The 17146-nt window shown below is 36.1% G+C and overlaps 1 protein-coding gene across 1 annotated transcript; it reads right to left on the reverse strand.

The window, feature by feature from the left end:
• Positions 1–1015: 1015 nt before the first annotated feature.
• Positions 1016–15392, reverse strand: LOC109187727. The gene is made up of 22 exons (XM_019338023.1): positions 14986–15392; positions 13796–14180; positions 12918–13034; positions 12733–12815; positions 11588–11731; positions 11341–11489; positions 11122–11252; positions 10802–10924; positions 10648–10721; positions 9654–10241; positions 9398–9509; positions 9150–9287; positions 8585–8911; positions 7909–8161; positions 6331–7784; positions 5815–6211; positions 4765–5690; positions 4587–4652; positions 4382–4507; positions 3789–4033; positions 2443–3711; positions 1016–2040 (listed from the first exon to the last, which is right to left on the reverse strand). The coding sequence occupies exons 1-21, from the start codon at positions 15114–15116 to the stop codon at positions 2478–2480; spliced, it is 7203 nt and encodes a 2400-aa protein (XP_019193568.1). The 5' UTR covers positions 15117–15392; the 3' UTR covers positions 1016–2040; positions 2443–2477.
• Positions 15393–17146: the final 1754 nt, after the last annotated feature.

The following is a 17146-nucleotide window of genomic DNA, read 5'->3' on the forward strand; positions in this document are numbered from 1 at the left end:
TAAAATTTTCTCCTTTTTTTGTTTTTTTTGTAAATTTATACAATCAAAGAAATATTTTTAGTTTAACTGTATTTAATTATTTTTATATTTTAAAATTTGTTATGACATCTTGATTAAAGATTAAATATTTTAATATATCGTAAAAAGACCTAAGGCAAGCAAGGGAATTATAGTCCCTTAAAAATAGTCCAGGAGGATATGTCTTAAACCAGACACCCCCTAGTTTATTGAATTCAGGAATGTCACATGTGATTAGACGTGCATTACATGATTACAGTATCGAGTATCCCAGTAAGGATGATCAGATAAGTACGCAAATAAACACAGTAATTACGTGTTTTTGAGGCATTCACATCTGGTGAGTGGTAGATGACAATATTCTAGCACAAGCACTATTCTTGGTTGTAAGCTTCTTCCACTTCCAGCCTCCGTTGAAGCCTAACTATTTCTTTGATCTTATTAGAACTACAGCTCGTTCGAGTTGCGACGATCCATTGTGCAACTGCTTTTTGTTGATTAGTGTTTAATAGGGTGGCTATTGGTTGAATTCTCTTCCCATCTCAATGTAATCATTGTTAGTGATTTGTGAGTCTATATGCAATGATTCATCTCACCTAGTAACATGATATGAATATCTAGGTTCAATCACTATTTTAAATAAATTTGGATTAAAAAGAGTTTAGCGAAATAGGGGTTGGATCAAGTATGAACTCACGTCCAGGTGAGAACTTGAAATACAAAATACACATTTTATGATATTTACCAGTATAACTCAAAAATAAAGTTTAAAAATTAGAATTTTAAAAGTGGACAATACAAACAATAAATTTGCAAACTACAAACACAAGTGTGTACACTATGACCTGCACGTTTGATCCTGTTTTGCATATTGAGCATATACCATAAATAAAGGCAGCCAAATATGAAACAACGAAATCAGAAGCCATTACTGACTTACTGTCAAAAGTATGCCAGTAATGATCTGCAGGCCAAATTAACTATACGAAGAATGGTGATCTTGGAAAACACGTTCCTTTTTTCAAAGATAAATCTATATTTGGGTCACGTTCAGATGTTATATGCACCAAAAAACTAAAGATATATACATTACATACCAGAATGTGTATCCAATCAAGTGCAGCACCAATAATTACCTCAGAAAGGCTTTCAGTGAATCAGGAGAACTGGTGAACAACAAAACTTGGCTCAAAAACTTTCTTGCTCCGTGTGTGCCTTCAGTGTACTACTACTGTACATTGGCAATGTTTAGCAAGGATGGTACCATTCTTCTCCGAGGTGGCAACTGTGTCCAAAGTTGTATTGTACTTCAGAAAGCTCCATTGTCGTTTTTCATATTTGTCTTAGTTTCAGCTCTATTTCCCAGGCAGTGGTGCTCCTCCCATTATTTAAAGCCCCAAAATGCAATACCCCAAAAGGCTCAAGCACTGATCAAAAACTCATTGCATTTTCATCACCAATACTTTTACATGGTGTACACAAACGGATTTGACAGAATTTCCTATCAGGTCTAACACTAGCACTAAAATACTTAAAACCCATCAAGGGAGGTTGGAGGTTGGAGGGGTTACTTCATTCCTTTCCCTTCAATTCATATCCCCTCTCTGAATTTTCCAACAATAATATCAATTTGGGTGTTTGTAATTCTAAAAATCTAAGAATTGGGGGCGGGAGCACACATTTTTCCCAGATGATTATAGATATTCAGCCATGGAATTCACATTTTAAGAAATTACCTTGTGTACCAAGGAGAAAAACAAGGTGTTGTCTCGGGGTGACTCGCATTGCATCATGCTGTCTTCGCTTCGATTGGTGATCAAAAAGGCTCTTCTTGACTGGTTATGACCATGTTCTGAACCTCTTAACCTTCAATCTCTGGTAGCATGTATGGAATTCTAACCAGAATGCTACTCTTTTCATCATCCACACCATGCTTTCCAAGTGGCAAGAGTGCATGAATCACAGTGAGCCTTGGAGCAGCACCACTATAATAGGAACCTTGATCTCTGCTGAAGGCCTACCCTGAAAGTTCAAAGCAAACTTCCTTATTAGAATATAGTTGGATATTTAAGGGGGGAAAAAAAAAGCATGATGCATTTGAAGTCTATAGATATAGTCCTTCAAGATACAAGATGATAATGAAACCTGAAACAGATATTAGTCGTGTTTAAGATACAAGAAGATAATGAAGCCTGAAGCAGATGATTGTCATGCAAGTCTTTAATACCTTATGCACTTGGAAATTGAAGCACAAATCTCTCAGAAGAAAAAAGTAAAAAACAAAAACATCAGAAGCAGATACATAATTTAGAACATTGCAAGCACTACAGGTCAACAGCTAATCAAAAACCTACTGGGTTTGTTTAGAATGGAGTAAGTCCAAATTAACATAGAACTTCAACGAAAGAACTTGACAAACCTCACCTTTTCTTGTCTTTGATGGTCTAATTCCAGGGCCTTCAGTATTTGCTGCAGAATTTTCTTTTTGCAGGCAATGATTTTATTGAAGATTTAGGCTTGTTTGAAGATATAAGAGAAGAAGAAAGAAGTGCCTCAACAGCATCCCGTTTTTGTTTTCTGTCTGAAACTGTGGCTTTCTCAACTTGAGTCCTAACTCCATTGCCATATTTATCATCTGTCCCCTTTGGGTTTGCATTGTCTGAAGGTTCTTTATATCTTTTGGATGCAGTTGATGTCGAATGTTTCAGACCTTTATCCCTCACTTTTTCCATATCCTCCAAAGAACTCCTGTGTTTGTCAGTGACCTTATCCCTTTGCTTATCAGCTTTCTCCTTGTTAATCTGTTTGTCACTAGTCTGCACTTGATTTCCCCCAACCGCCGACTCTGAAGGCTTGCAATTTCTCACATCACTATACCTTGCCCCTTGTTTATCAGCCTTATCATTGTTAACCTGTTTCTTGTGAGGCTTTTTCTCCAATCCTTCACTAGTCTCCCCGTGATTTTCCCCAACTGTAGAGTTTGCAGGCTTGCAATTTCTTACATCACTATTCTCAACTGCTGCCGACACAAGATCCTTCTTGAATGAATCACAATTATCAGTTGCTCTTCTCTTCTTTATCTTGGCATCATGTTTACTGTTATATGCTGCAACATTAGTGGGAGGTCCAATATCAGTGTGCCTTCTTTTCCTATCAAACTTACTATTAAAGGTCTTTTTATGTTGATCAGAACCATCATTCATGTCATCAACCATTTCAGTATGCGTTTGAATTTTCAAATGAGTTTCAGGATTTTCTGATGTGCGGTTTTCTTTTGAAGTTGACTTAAATATAGAACTGTATGGCTTTCTAGCTGATATGATCACATTTCTTTCTTTTGCATCCTTCACAAGAGCTGACCAGCTTCGGTTTGTCTGCAATGTCCTAGCATTACCAAAGATCCATAAAGAGAGTTTTGCCCTAGTTAAAGCAACATTCATCCGTCTCACATCAGCAACAAATCCAATTTTGGAAGAATATTCCTGGTCAGTGGAACATGCTCCAGCTGCCCTTACTGTGGAAAATATAAGTATATCTACTTCTCGACCTTGAAAACCATCCACTGTATTAAATTCCATTTCTGCTGTGACAGAAGATCCAAATGCACTGGAAAATCGTGAACGCAAGAGAGAAAGCTGGCATTTGTAAGGTGTTATGATACCAATTCTTCCACCAACAAACTCTGATGCATACCTAAGTAAAGATTGAAAAGCAATATTTAATGAAAGGAGTGCAAATACTATGCAATATAAGATAGAAGGAAGATATACCTCCTCTTGAAAAATTTTAACAGTTCAACTGCAGCATCGACTTCACACTCATTGTAGAGTGACTGGGTGCCAGAATTCTTTCCATGGAGCTCCTTGCCATCAACAACATCAAAGAAAACATAGGGTCCAAGACCATTTGTTTCATGAAACGGTGCAGATTTGGTAGACATCAAATTGCCATTTAGCAACTTTCCATTATAGAAGTGCAAAGAAGGAAAGCGGCTTATCTCAGGATGCATTCTATACTGCAAATCACCCAAAAAAAAAAAAACTATTGAACCACCAAAATGTATGAAATCCTAATATAACAAAAACAAAAATATGTTACATTCTTCAAATGATTAACTTTTTCTATTCTAATGATTTTAATGTCACCTATAAATATGTTCTTGATTGAGCCCATGATTATTAAAGGACAGTACAATTATTAGAACAAAAAAAATCATGAAAATACAGTTTCGTTGATAATTACATATTTGTATTAATTAAAAAGATGATCTAAAACACACAGACACACAAACACAGTTTTCCATGATGAGGCCAGCAAGGTGTCAAGTGTAAAATGCTTAAGTGAATGGCAGAGCAATTAATACCTGCTCGGTGAGCATGACCACAGGATGTCCAGCCCTCTGCAAGCGCTCAAACATGCTACACTGGAAAAAATATTTGCTGGCAATATTTGAAAGAACTGTTGCAGGAAGCTGCTTAGGATCTCCGACCTTCAAGCCCAGAAACTATCATTCAGTAAAGATTCTTACCCTTTATATAATTGTGAAAAGATAATTGCAATCAACATACCATCACACATCTGGTCCCATTTGATTTTAAGAGCTGAAGTGGAATCAGAGCAGCAGGTTCCAGTGCCTGTAGTACACAGGAAAATTATGAAGTGGCTAGATATGGTTAAAGGAACAGAGAATGACTGAACATAATGTGTGCGTCTGTGCGGTGGTGGTGGAGGGGGGGTATTTTATACCTGGGCAGCTTCATCCACAACAACTGCATCAAACAAAACACTCTCTGATGAACTGCTAAACCTTTGACCAGACACAGATTCCGAGCACACCCCATATAAATCCCCACCACATCCACTCAGAGTGGTGACTACAATTTCAGCTTCTTTTAAGATAGCTTTCCGCAATTTATGTCGAAGGGCTTTAGTTTCTTCATTAGCTTTCCTCTCTCGTCCCTGAATTGCGGCAAGATCTGTATACATTTCTTTCTTTTTTCCATATAATACTCTCAGCCTTGCTTCAAGTTCTGCACCAGATAATTCCTTCATACCATCAGCAGCATTACAAGCCTCACCTTCAAACAGAGATTTTGAATCAGAATTTCCTTCTCTTAAGTTAGCACGCTTGGCTTCATATGATCTGATAGTATCAGCTAACTTCTCTAGATTAGAACGCAGAAGGGTCACTCTGTCTTTACTCGTATCATTCTTTGCATCATTCACATTCATTTTCTCTTCAGCCATACGGTTATCAACAAGAGTGTCAATGAAGAATGGTAGGGAATTTGAATGAACTGTCTTAGCATTACCAACCCTAACCAGATATGGTTTATATATAGTTCCATCTCTATTATAAAGCCCTTCCCTGGTTATTCTTGAAACTAACTCATCAACTGCAGCATTAGATTGTGCACAGATGAGGATCCGTCCTCTACTGCAGCTTCCCATGTAATCTTTGTTCTTATCTACATCCTCTTTCAGTTGTCTAGCCAAGGCAGCATCCTGCCATGCCCTCGCAAGTGCAGCAGCATTACTAATATGTGGTCTTGAAGTGCTGCTAGACAGACTAGTGGGCTTTGGAGCAGCACTCAGTGTTCTGGTGTCTTTCATCTTACAAAACGAGAGCAAGCCACTGACAATGGCCAGAATAGTTTTGGTCTTTCCAGTACCTTTGCGTAAACGAGGTTAAAAGTTCATATCAAGGGTAAGTATTTATGTTGCAGAAGTTCATAAAACAAAATAAAATTAGATGAGCAAGAAACTAGAAAGTGTAAGTAGATAAGAACAACATACCTGGAGGGCCCTGTATGAGAGATAATTCAAAATCCTTTTTCAAATCAAAAGGCCCAATAGCAGAACTGATGGCTTCCTGTTGGCTCTCATTGTATTCCATTTTAAAGACTTGATGCAATGGTCGTGACAGTTTACTAAGATTATTACTGCAAATTGCACTATGTCCATGATTGGTGGGGTTCAAGATTACAGGTAACAGAGGGATTTCCTTTATTGATGACAATGCCTGAAATTCCCTTAGTTGAGGTGTAATACTCATCAAGCGACTAATGCACCATTTGCTGCGTGCAACTAGAAGCTTTCTAGCCTTGTTGAGATGAGAAGCTTTGTTTTGAAGATACAACCTGACAACAATGATACTTGATCTTTTTTTATTATCTTTTTCACACCTCTCCACCTACAAAAAGATATGCATGCTTCAACAAAAACAATAGCCAAAGGTGTTTTGGGCCTAGTTCATAAAACCCAAAGCCACAAAGTACATACTCAAATGATAGCAGAAAAGGACGAAAATACCTTGCCAACCATATGAACATCAGGAGCAGAATTTTGCAGTGGTTGCCTTGTAAGCAAAATAAGATCATTTTCTAAGCAGCTTTTAGATCCACTATTATCAAAATCATCACGGACACAACGAATGATATGAAAATCATCAATTCTCTCAACAGACATTATAGACAAGCTGCCACAAGACATCTCTTCAACTGAAGTAGCCTCTTGAAATGAACTAAGCAATTGCGCTTTAAATTCCTCCAACAACAATGGCCGGAAAATTTCAATATATTCTTCAGCTGATTCAAAGCAAACAGGAACCTGCTTTAATTTGTTAAAATTTTGATTGTCCTCTTCACTCGTCACTGATAACCCCACTGTTGCAAAAAAATCCAACTCTAAAATTGCCCTAAACCAGTCATCAAGCCTTGCAGATTTAAACCTTTTCACTCTGCCATCCACCCTAAATAGGCTAGATCTGTTTTTCACAGGCAAATCAAGTTGAATGACTTGTCGTTTAGGACCAGAAATGCTTGGCTTTATAGTTAATGTCTGCCGGCGCCTACCTGATTTGGAAAAACCAAACTCCAAATCATTTTCACTATCTTGTACAAGCTCCTGTAAAACTGTAATGCCAGTTTCTATTGCCTCTTTATTGTCTTTCTGACCCTTAGTTTTGAAAATCATACTTTCATCAGATGAATCTTTCCAAGTAAAACTAGGCTGGGTCATCAAAGTATCATTTTCTTTTCTATGTTCCCTCGACAGCTTGGTATCAGCATCCTTTCTCTTTTCGTGAATAACCTTTGACTTGATGGAAGCTGCAGTCCCACCCTCCACCATGTCTGACTCCAGCCCAGGCTTAGAAGCTACTACAGGATTCATGGCCTTATCAATTCTGGAATTAGTCCCCTTTACTGGACCAGGATACACCACTTGTCCAACAGCATTAGTTGAAACAACTTTGTCATCAAACAAAGTTCGACTTGACCCAAAATGAGAATTAACATCCTTACTTATAGAAGTTTCTGGCTCATTATTATCATCAGAGAGAACTATAGAATTAGCTCCCTCTTTGCCAACCAATACATCTGAATCAGAAACAAGCAATCTTTTAACAGAAACAGAAGTAGTTTGTGCATCTGAAGCTGAGGAATCACCACTTGGTAACAGTTTTTTGAAAGAAGAATGTCCATAGCTCATAGGAGTTTCTGACTCATTCTCATCATCAGAAAGAACTATTAAATCACCTCCCTCCTTGCCAGCCAATACATCTGTGTCAGAAACATGCAATTTCTTAACATCCACAGAAGAAGCTTGTGCCTTTGCAGCTGAGAAATCACCACTTGGTAACAATTTTTTGAAAGAAGAATGTTCACAGCTCACAGTTGTTTTCTTAACATCAAAGGAACCTTTATCCATTAATGATACTGAAAGGCGTGCAACTTGTTCGGTTAATTCTTCTATAGGAGTTTTATCTGCAATTCACCGAATAACATTCATCAATATGAAATTCAGCTAAAAGTTGATGGCATTAATGAGCTAACTCACAAGTAGGAATAACAATGGAAGTTAGGGATGATAAAATAAATTGGAACTCACCACATGAAATAAGTTTCTCAATATCCAGAATTGCCAGAGCAGAGATCCCACTGCACAATCCTTTTAACAGTCCCAGCAAAGAAATAAATGTCTGTTTCCAATATCTTACCACCACTGGAAGAGAGGACTTTCCCCAATCAATCAAATCACAGAGCCATTTTAAACCAATAGCACTGTTGAATATCATGGCTAAATTTCCATGAAGCTTTTCAAGAATAACTGGAAGAATCTCTAGTATGCGGATGCAGGTCATCTGATTCATAGAGAAGAAGAAAAAAAAAAAGAAAAAAAAAAAAGAGGAAGAATCACATATTTAGTGGCATTCTCAAGGAAAGTCTCTGTTTAGGATGTCACTCTAAATTTTAAACTTCTATTCCAGAATATATGGCATTTAGGACTTCTTTGTGGTGCATTCTTTACTGCAGAATTAGGTTAATTTAACCAATGATCAGAGCCTTTCACCAAAAGTCAATAACCACATCGTTGAAAACAATTCTAGACCTTTAAAAAAACATATTGAGAGCATCAAGAAGCTTAAGACTAGTAAAATATTATTTTTCATTACTCTGGATACCCAAAGACAAAGGACCATCTGGAAAGATGAAACAAATAATGCCTGTTGCTAAAACGGAAAGCAAAGAAATTAAATATTTTGTAATCATAACAAAGTCCACACCTGAGATGCTTTGTGGTCCACATTTGCCTTTCCTTCAGATAAACACTTCCCAATAGCAAGCCATGCAGTTTCTGATAATAGGCAACTGAATTTCTCTGACAAGGCAAAGCTAACTGATGACTCTCCAATCACCTTACCAGGTTGTTCATCAAAAACTGGCTGCTTTAAAAATCCACCTTGCGAAGAGAAGTTTGATATATTAGACATCTCTGATGAACTTCCAACCATGGGTTTGGCAGAAGAAATCCCTTCTCTAAGTAGTTTAGAGAAAACAAAAAAGAAATGATGCAAAGACTGAAAGTCTGACAGAACACTGTCCAACTGAACCTGCAAAACAAACAAATGATGGGTCAGACCAGTATATTATTGCATAAGATCATCCAAAGGACTCAGATTACTTTCTTACAGGAAAAATACGATTATACAAAGCAGTTAACATTGTGTAGAGTAAAAAATATAAATAAATAAATAAATCCCCACCCTAACCCTGCATGGCTGCATCCAAGGATATCTATTGCAGTCACAAGAGCACAGAGAGAAATCTTATTCCTTAACTTGATCTTACCACTTTCAAAGCATGTCTTAACCCTATAAAGATGGCTGACAATGAAGATGGACTAGAGCAGAGAAACTGCAGTCCACAAGTCAAACCTCGTGTGTCTGAGACCTGTTCAAGAATACATCTAGCCACATGCCTGGCATTCTGCAGCAAACAGACAAATGTGATGGTCAGTGAAACCTTAAGTTAAATTTGGGTGTACTATGCAGAGAGGAAATAGTTCACTTCAAAAATTGCTTGAATGAGAAAAATACATCATTGGGATCCACAAGCAGAAGTATTAAGCTGTTGCCCATCATGGGTTCCCAGGTCCACTGTTTCCTTAGCTCTCCTCGCTCCATTCTAGAAATATAATCTACGCTAAATCTGAAATTAACATTTAGTAAAAAATCATGAACCCAATCTTTATTCAACTGAATGATCCATAGCATTATAGATGAGTAAACATCTCATTTCATCAGAAGTTAATGAAGCATTAACAGCATGCCACAACAGGATTAAATGGCAAACCTCTTGAATGTCTTCACAAGGGGCTTACATACTGTTGAGACACTAACAGAATTCTTTGATACCATTCCATCTCCACCATCATTGGAGCCAGATGGAACCTTCCAACCAAAAGCATGAGAGATTTCTGAAGTGCAGGTTTTCAACCAATTTTCAAGTGAAAGTGACCTTTCTGAGTTATTTTCTGGTTCTACCATAGCAAGGCGAGATAAGGCCCAAAATACTGCCTTGGCAATTGACACTGGGAGGACTAAAGGATCAATCTCAACTAAAACCTCAAACCATAACATTGGGATGCACATCCAACTGCCATATAAACTTGAGGTCATCTTAGACTGCACACAGAATTCACTCCAGCAAGTGGCATCCTTTTCTTCAATATCATGATCTAACAAATCCCCTTCATCGTCATCTTCATCAGAATTGGTAGGCATGCCTCTTTCATTACTTGCATGCGGCTGGGAGCTCAGAATTGAAGCTACCATGGCTGAAGCATCAGACACAATAATAGTTTGTATAAGATCAAAGGCTGGCTGTCGAAGAGAACTGTGGAGTGACAAATCCTTCAAAGAGGACACAAGGGATGGTCCCCTACAAATGAAAATTGAAGTGAAAAAATGTATATAATATAGCTGAAGGACTAAACCAAAAGAAAGATAATGTATCCTAATATAAGTTGCTAGGTTTTACACATGCTTTAAAATGTTAAGGTCTATTAAAATGAAAGAAACAATTACATAGTGAAGTAGGACAATAAGTACTTTCATGTGAACAGACAAAAACAATATATATAAAACACCAACAACTAATGATTTCTTAAGGTAAAGAAATAAATTTTAAGGTTTTATATCCCAATGTTCATGAGTCTTGCTATAAGTTGTTGAGATAAAGATTCTTAGATCAGTTTGGAAAAAGAAATGCTGATGCAACAATGCAGAATCAATATTAAAGGACAAAGTCCTATATAGCATGTAAAATAATTAAATAAAATACACACCACATATGTGCGCATTCATAAGGTGGGTTTGGTGGGTTCATCTTGTAACCTCGGTGAACAATGAGAAAAGCTATCTGCAAAATCACAAGCTTGCAATGAATACTAGGAAAGCACTGGAAAAATACACACTTTATTTACAGGATGAGACAACAACCTGGCAAGCCTTTTTCCTCATTAGTATGCTGAAGTTGCTGCTCGCAGTGACCTGATGTAGGAGAAAATAAAGGAAATTTCTTCGTTGCTTTTCATGTTCTCCATCTTGTAATGCTTCAAGAGACTGAAGCAGACATTTATACAAGTTTGAAACTCGTAAGGTCATATAGCAGACAGCAGAAAACAAGTCAAAATAATGGCAATAATGGACATATAAAGCCACTACACTAGAGCTCTTAAGGTTAACAATTACATGCTAATATGCAAAGAGGAGCCAAATAATAAAGCCTTTCAAATTGAAATATCAGAATGGTGAAATACCTGCAGAAAAGGCAGGAAAAGATCAAAAATTTCTTTATGGCTCTTTTCATTTCTTGTGTGGAAAGACTGACCCAGCAATGTATTCCGCATTACACTTGGAGACAGCGTAGTCCTCAACCAAAGCTTATACCCTTCAAATAAAACAGTTATAAATATATCAGCATATAAGAAGTAATTGAGTAACTTGAAAAGGAAAATATGGAACAAAGAAGAACATACCAAGCATTTCAAAAAGCAATCTCAAGCAATTAACTGCATAAGAAAATTCAGGAGAATCATCACTAATATGGTTGAGAACAAGACTCAGGAAAATGGGATAGCGATCTAAAATTCCTTCTTCAAATGCTGGAGGCTCTAAGAATCCAAGCCTTCAAGACACAAATAAAAGAAAGACCATTAATTCCAAGAAAACGAGAGTAAGGATAAATACTAAATGCGGTGAGAAACAAAACCAGCTGCTTCCTACAATGCTTTGATTCCAAGCCATACAGTTAATCGTTCCAGATGAACCCTAGGCCTAGAAGTCTGAGGAGGTGAGGAGATTTCTGTCTCCAAGAAACTGATGTATCTCTTCAGCAAAGGCTGCAATGGATCCAAGTCAATTGATTGCCTGTGAATAGAAACTAAGCAAACATTAATCACTGAGTGGGCAACCAACAGATGTAAAGGGTCTTTTCAAAATACTTCGCCAACTTTGAAGTACATCCTGGAGACATCTGTGCATACATCAAAACATTCAAGGGATACTTGTGATAATATTTAATCTAACACGAGTAAGCCAGCACGGTCTTAACCTTTTCTAATTTTCTAATAGATTCCTAGTCTAAGAAATGACACTTAGAATACTATGAGACAAAGCAAAAGCCGCTCAAAATAATATAATGAGGCTGGAAGAGTCGAAGAGAGGATCATATCACCCAGTAACAGTTCAACATTACAGGGGATTTGTGTAGGTCCAAAGTGAGTATTTAAGGGTGTAAATGATATGAACCATTCATCAAACAAAGCTCAAGAGTGACTAATAATATGCTCTACCATAGTACCATGACTTATATATTTACCTCAGCCAAGCTCAAACACTAACCATATCCGTTGAATATATGAGACAACCCAGTATAAGTTCAGCTTGACCGTATGTGCTTCAGAAATATCATATATGACAAAAATGTTATACATAATATCTAAATCAGTAAAATGAGCTATCAGTATCTAACACTAATATCTTTTATTCATTACAACCCTAGAAGTCTGTCTACTTTAAATGTCCAATTAAGATGTTGATAATGCATGCATATTGACTTGTGTGGTGATGATAACAACAAAGCACACTAATGAAATGTAACATTAACATAACAATACCAACATCAAGAAAGCCCAAAGATATATGCTAGATCACAACACACAAACATGAATATAAAGTTCAATACTCCATGCATAGTAAATAATAAACAGCCAGTCCCTTGGTCAATTCCATGATGACAAATAGACCAAAGATCTATGCACTAGTGATGAGAGGTAGCACCCTAGTAGTAATATGAGTAAAGTCAGAGACTCTTGCAACATACTTTCACAAATCACAATACAAATTACAAAATTACCATAAAACAATACCTCAATCTATTCATTTGTCCTGCCAATCGGAAACCAATTGAACGTGCTCTTCGACTTTTCAAAAAAAGCAATGCATAAACTCCCTAAAAAGCAACATGTTGAAGTAGAAACAAAATGAGCCAAACATGTAACAGGTTACAAAGTTACAAACTAAGCAAAAGCCAGGGAACAAAAGTGAGGCACACCGGATATTGTTGGTGACCACCTAGGGTCAATTCATGAGAGTCATCAACTGCCTCAATGAATATTTGAAATTCGTTTGCTAAAGAATCATCATCTAACAAGATGGGAAACATCAAAACCTGTTACTCAAAGAGAAAGACATGTATTAGTATGTGTGTGTTTGTGTATATATATGAGCATAACATGATAACACAATCTATTTCAAAATGTAAACAGTTCATAACATGATAAAATCAAACAAAAATATTCCAGAATATTTCTCCCTCCCGCTCCTACATAGAATACTAATTGGATTGAATAAATGGCTTGAACAACTTACTACTCAGTGAAGTTCAGTAAGTTGGTGAGAGTATAGGATGCCATTGAAAGGGTACTTATGATGTGAGGTAAACCCAGTCACCAACTCTTTTTTTATTTATAAAATTGATTCCTACAAACATTAGGACATAGTTTATCATTGTAGATTTTAATGATTCCACAGTCCACACATTATTTATTATCAATTCACCATTATTTTATTTTACATTCTTTCATTTAAATTTAGTTACCTAGTTCGCAAAGAAGTTCAGTAACCATCAGGTTAAGATTTTATTCCTTCCCATAAATATATATGCTACGAGCTTTTGAAAGTTATTCATAGTTTTTGCCTTTCTGTGAAGAGAAAAAGCATTATGCCTCTTGAGGCTTCTTATAACCCTGCAAAGATCATGGTTCCAATTTGTGCTGAATTAGATCTTTCTTCACAAAACAATGTGTTGCTATATTATGTGACAAAACATAAACAGTATTAAGTCAAATAGAATAGCAGCATAACTTAGTTTTAGTATGATTCAGTAGGAAGGGATGATGTACAGAATTGAGAAAGAGGAACTGACAATACCTCAAACATGACACTAACAATTTCACCATTGTCATTCCCCAAAACAGAATCTCCATGAGCTATTCTTGCATTGATTTCTTTTAGATGCTGACTTATTCTTTCTTCATCCAGAGTGCGCAATACATCAAGAAGAGGACCTATCGAACTTGACTCATATTCTGTGTTATACATCTCTTGGGCTTGATGGTATTGGCAAATACATTGAGTGCAATGGCGCAACTCTTCCGAAACTCTATTCCATAGAAGCTTTAGAGGAGAATCATGATGCTCATCTTTATAATAATTATAGAATGTCTCTAGTAAAGGTCCCATCAGGTCCCAAGAACAACACCAAATATGATCTCCTTTTGGCAATTGGATCAAGAATTTGAAAGCATCAGAAAACCTGCATTTAATATGAAAATGCTACAAGTTAATTAACAGAAAAAGAAGTGCATCACTGCACTGCAAATCAGCTCAAACTAAAACAAATCATTAAAATTTGGCAGATTTGAGCAAGTTCGGTTGAGTATCTATTTTTCACTTCATGAGTGAGTTGAAAATGAATTGTATATTCCCTCCCATTCATCATTCATTGGAGCCACATTACAAGTTAATAATAACACAAAGTCATTAGTTATGCTGTGTGTATTGGCAATAGTCAAATTCAATAAGAAACAATGAATTTCCAATCTTATTCTCCCCAGGAATCCAGAAAGAGCCCCTCTTAGGAACTCCAGTTTCCAATTTGTCAAAATGTTACCAACACCCAATCCGGTGCACAAATGTTGGTCCAGTCTCAGCATTATTTCACTGGCTAAATTCTTGCAGCATTTGCATCCTGAAAGGTCAGCTGTCAGTGTTTCCATCTATATGATGTTTTCTTCAAACTGGCAGATAAAGTAATTGATCAAAAAGCAACAGAGTGGGAGCTTTAGCTATAGTTTGTTGCGATCGATTAGTCTCAGTCCATACTATCACATTATTGGGTTTAAGTTCAGTGCTCTCTTACTGGCATTGAGGTTTATATTTATTTTTAGCAGGATAGGATCTCATTTCTGTATCTCTCGTTATGATCAGAGCAGATTGCATTAATACAGGTTTTAAAAAAAATATTCAAACACAAAACAACTCAAAAACCAAGGAAAGTTGCGAAGTGGATGAATGTTGAATTCAGAAATTAATTGAAGTCTTGAGAACAGGCGGCAAACCACTCTTCTTTGAGCTGGTGAAGACGACGGCGCTTATGAGCACCAAAGTCGCCATCGGCGTCGTCGTCTTCCTCTTCGATGCCTCTCCATCGATCCAACAGCTCTCTCCTCGCAGCATCTTTCTTTGGCATCTTCTGCAAACGCTCACCCTCCCGCACCCTCTCCCGCTCGCTCTGTAATTCAATCTTTAGGGTTTTCTATTAAGGCGGGCAATAAACAATAGAAAAACAATATAGCATTAAGGGAGAAAACGTTTGAGAAGTACGATTACAATATTACGTACTCCGTCTTTTGACACCGTTTCGTTATTTCCGCGCCACTAACCCAAAACGCGCGCCTAATATAGTTTTCTTTCCTTTTTTTATATTATGACGACGAAGACGACTAGGAAATCGTAAATATCACAGAGAAATAGATATTTTACTTGTTAAGATCATAAGTCGAAGTTTATGTAGTGCACATTTTTATAAGTGAGTAACTCTATATAAGTTAGTCAGGTTATTGATTTAATAATTATAAAATTACAAGTTTGACTTTCAATAAGAGCGACATACTGACCGTCTTGATTTAAATCGATCAATTACCTTATTGTGATCTTTAGTCCGTTAGAGTCATAATACGGATTTACTTAGTGTACACTCTCAAATAACAACAAACTAAATATATACCATGACCAAAATCAAATAACCGAATTACTAGCTAATATGGAAAACAAACATAATAGTTGTCGGAGCAATTTGTTTGAGCCTCTGAGTGAACTCCTAGATATCCCTGTAGACGATTATCAAGGTATATCTAGAACTATAGACTTGCTTATGAGAGACTAGTAAAGCTATAACTTGTGGTTTGCTACTCCATTGAATTTTTATTTAAAAAAAAAAACTAAAAAAACTATAATAAAAAAGAAAAAAAAAACTATATATACATACTCAAGTTACATTAAAGTAAAATACAATATAAATAATCAATACATAAATGCATTGGAACAAACTTTTGTAAGTGTACAATAAGTGAAGTACAATGTATAAGACTATAAGTTATTGCATGCATGATATTAATAACTAATAGAAAAAAAAAAAAAAAAAAGTATGTCAAAACTTCGTGGTCTAGCGTCATAATTGTGGCTCTTCCAAATTGCTACAATCTAACAGAGTCAATAGTATTCAAAAAAGAAGCATGGTAAAATCAAAATAATTAATTCCAATAATGATCCAGTGACTATTATTATTTATCAATTTTTATCATTATACTTTCAACCGTATCATATATGGTCACTTGACTAATGATCTTTACAAATTTTCGTCATCGATTTTCAATTTAACCATAAGTAATTCATTGACTATTGATTTTTTATAAAGTTGATACTCTAGTTAAATATCATTTTTAATAAACATTAAATTTAAGGGTAATAATGTAAAAATAATAATTCTTCACAACGATTAACTCAATGTATTAAATTTGTGAACTCAATTTGTCCATCTCAACAACAAGCTAATTAATACAATATTATTCTTAAATTTAATGTTTAGTAAATGGATATTTAACTGAATGACCAACTTTGGGAAAAAATCAATACTCACTGGACCATTTATATTCATATTGAAAGTTAGATGACGAAAATTGATAAAGATCAATAGTCAATAAACCATTCATGATATAATTGAAAGATAGATAAATTGATAAATGACAATAGTCAATTGACAATTCCTATAATTAACTCTATAAGCAAAAAAAAGTAAAGATAATTGATATGATTAACTCCTGGATACAGTAAGATTGAATTGGTCCTTTGGGTAGTTGGAGAAGTGAAGAGGTTCCTCATACAAGCAATAAATACGTATTATATAGGCCGATAGGTGGGTCTTTGAACACATATTAATTTGATGGGACGTTATTTGACTATTTTTTTATATTGCGAACTAACTTTTTGATATGGTGTGACTGGATGATCAAAAAGTGTTTTAGAAGATTCTTTGCATTGTTCGACTCTCATTAGTTATGGTCGGTTTATCTTACATATGTCTAGCCATGCACGTATAAGCCCTATCAATAGTATTATTAAGGATGACAATGGGTCAATGGTGGGTCGGGAGAGCTACATCCACCACCGTACCCACCTTATATTTTCTCCACCACCCCACCCAGGGACGGAACCAGAAAT

This window comes from Ipomoea nil, unplaced genomic scaffold (assembly GCF_001879475.1).
Source record: "Ipomoea nil cultivar Tokyo-kokei standard unplaced genomic scaffold, Asagao_1.1 scaffold1421, whole genome shotgun sequence".
Classification (NCBI taxonomy): Eukaryota; Viridiplantae; Streptophyta; class Magnoliopsida; order Solanales; family Convolvulaceae; genus Ipomoea; species Ipomoea nil.

Excerpts from the sequence above, each read along its gene's own strand:
- LOC109187727 (XM_019338023.1), bottom strand. The coding sequence starts at position 15,116 with ATGCCAAAGAAAGATGCTGCGAGGAGAGAGCTGTTGGATCGATGGAGA. Across the intron at positions 10,722-10,801 it reads TGAGGAAAAAGGCTTGCCAG|ATAGCTTTTCTCATTGTTCA; the intron begins GTTGTTGTCTCA and ends GTGATTTTGCAG. Across the intron at positions 4,034-4,381 it reads TGGTCATGCTCACCGAGCAG|TATAGAATGCATCCTGAGAT; the intron begins GTATTAATTGCT and ends GGTGATTTGCAG.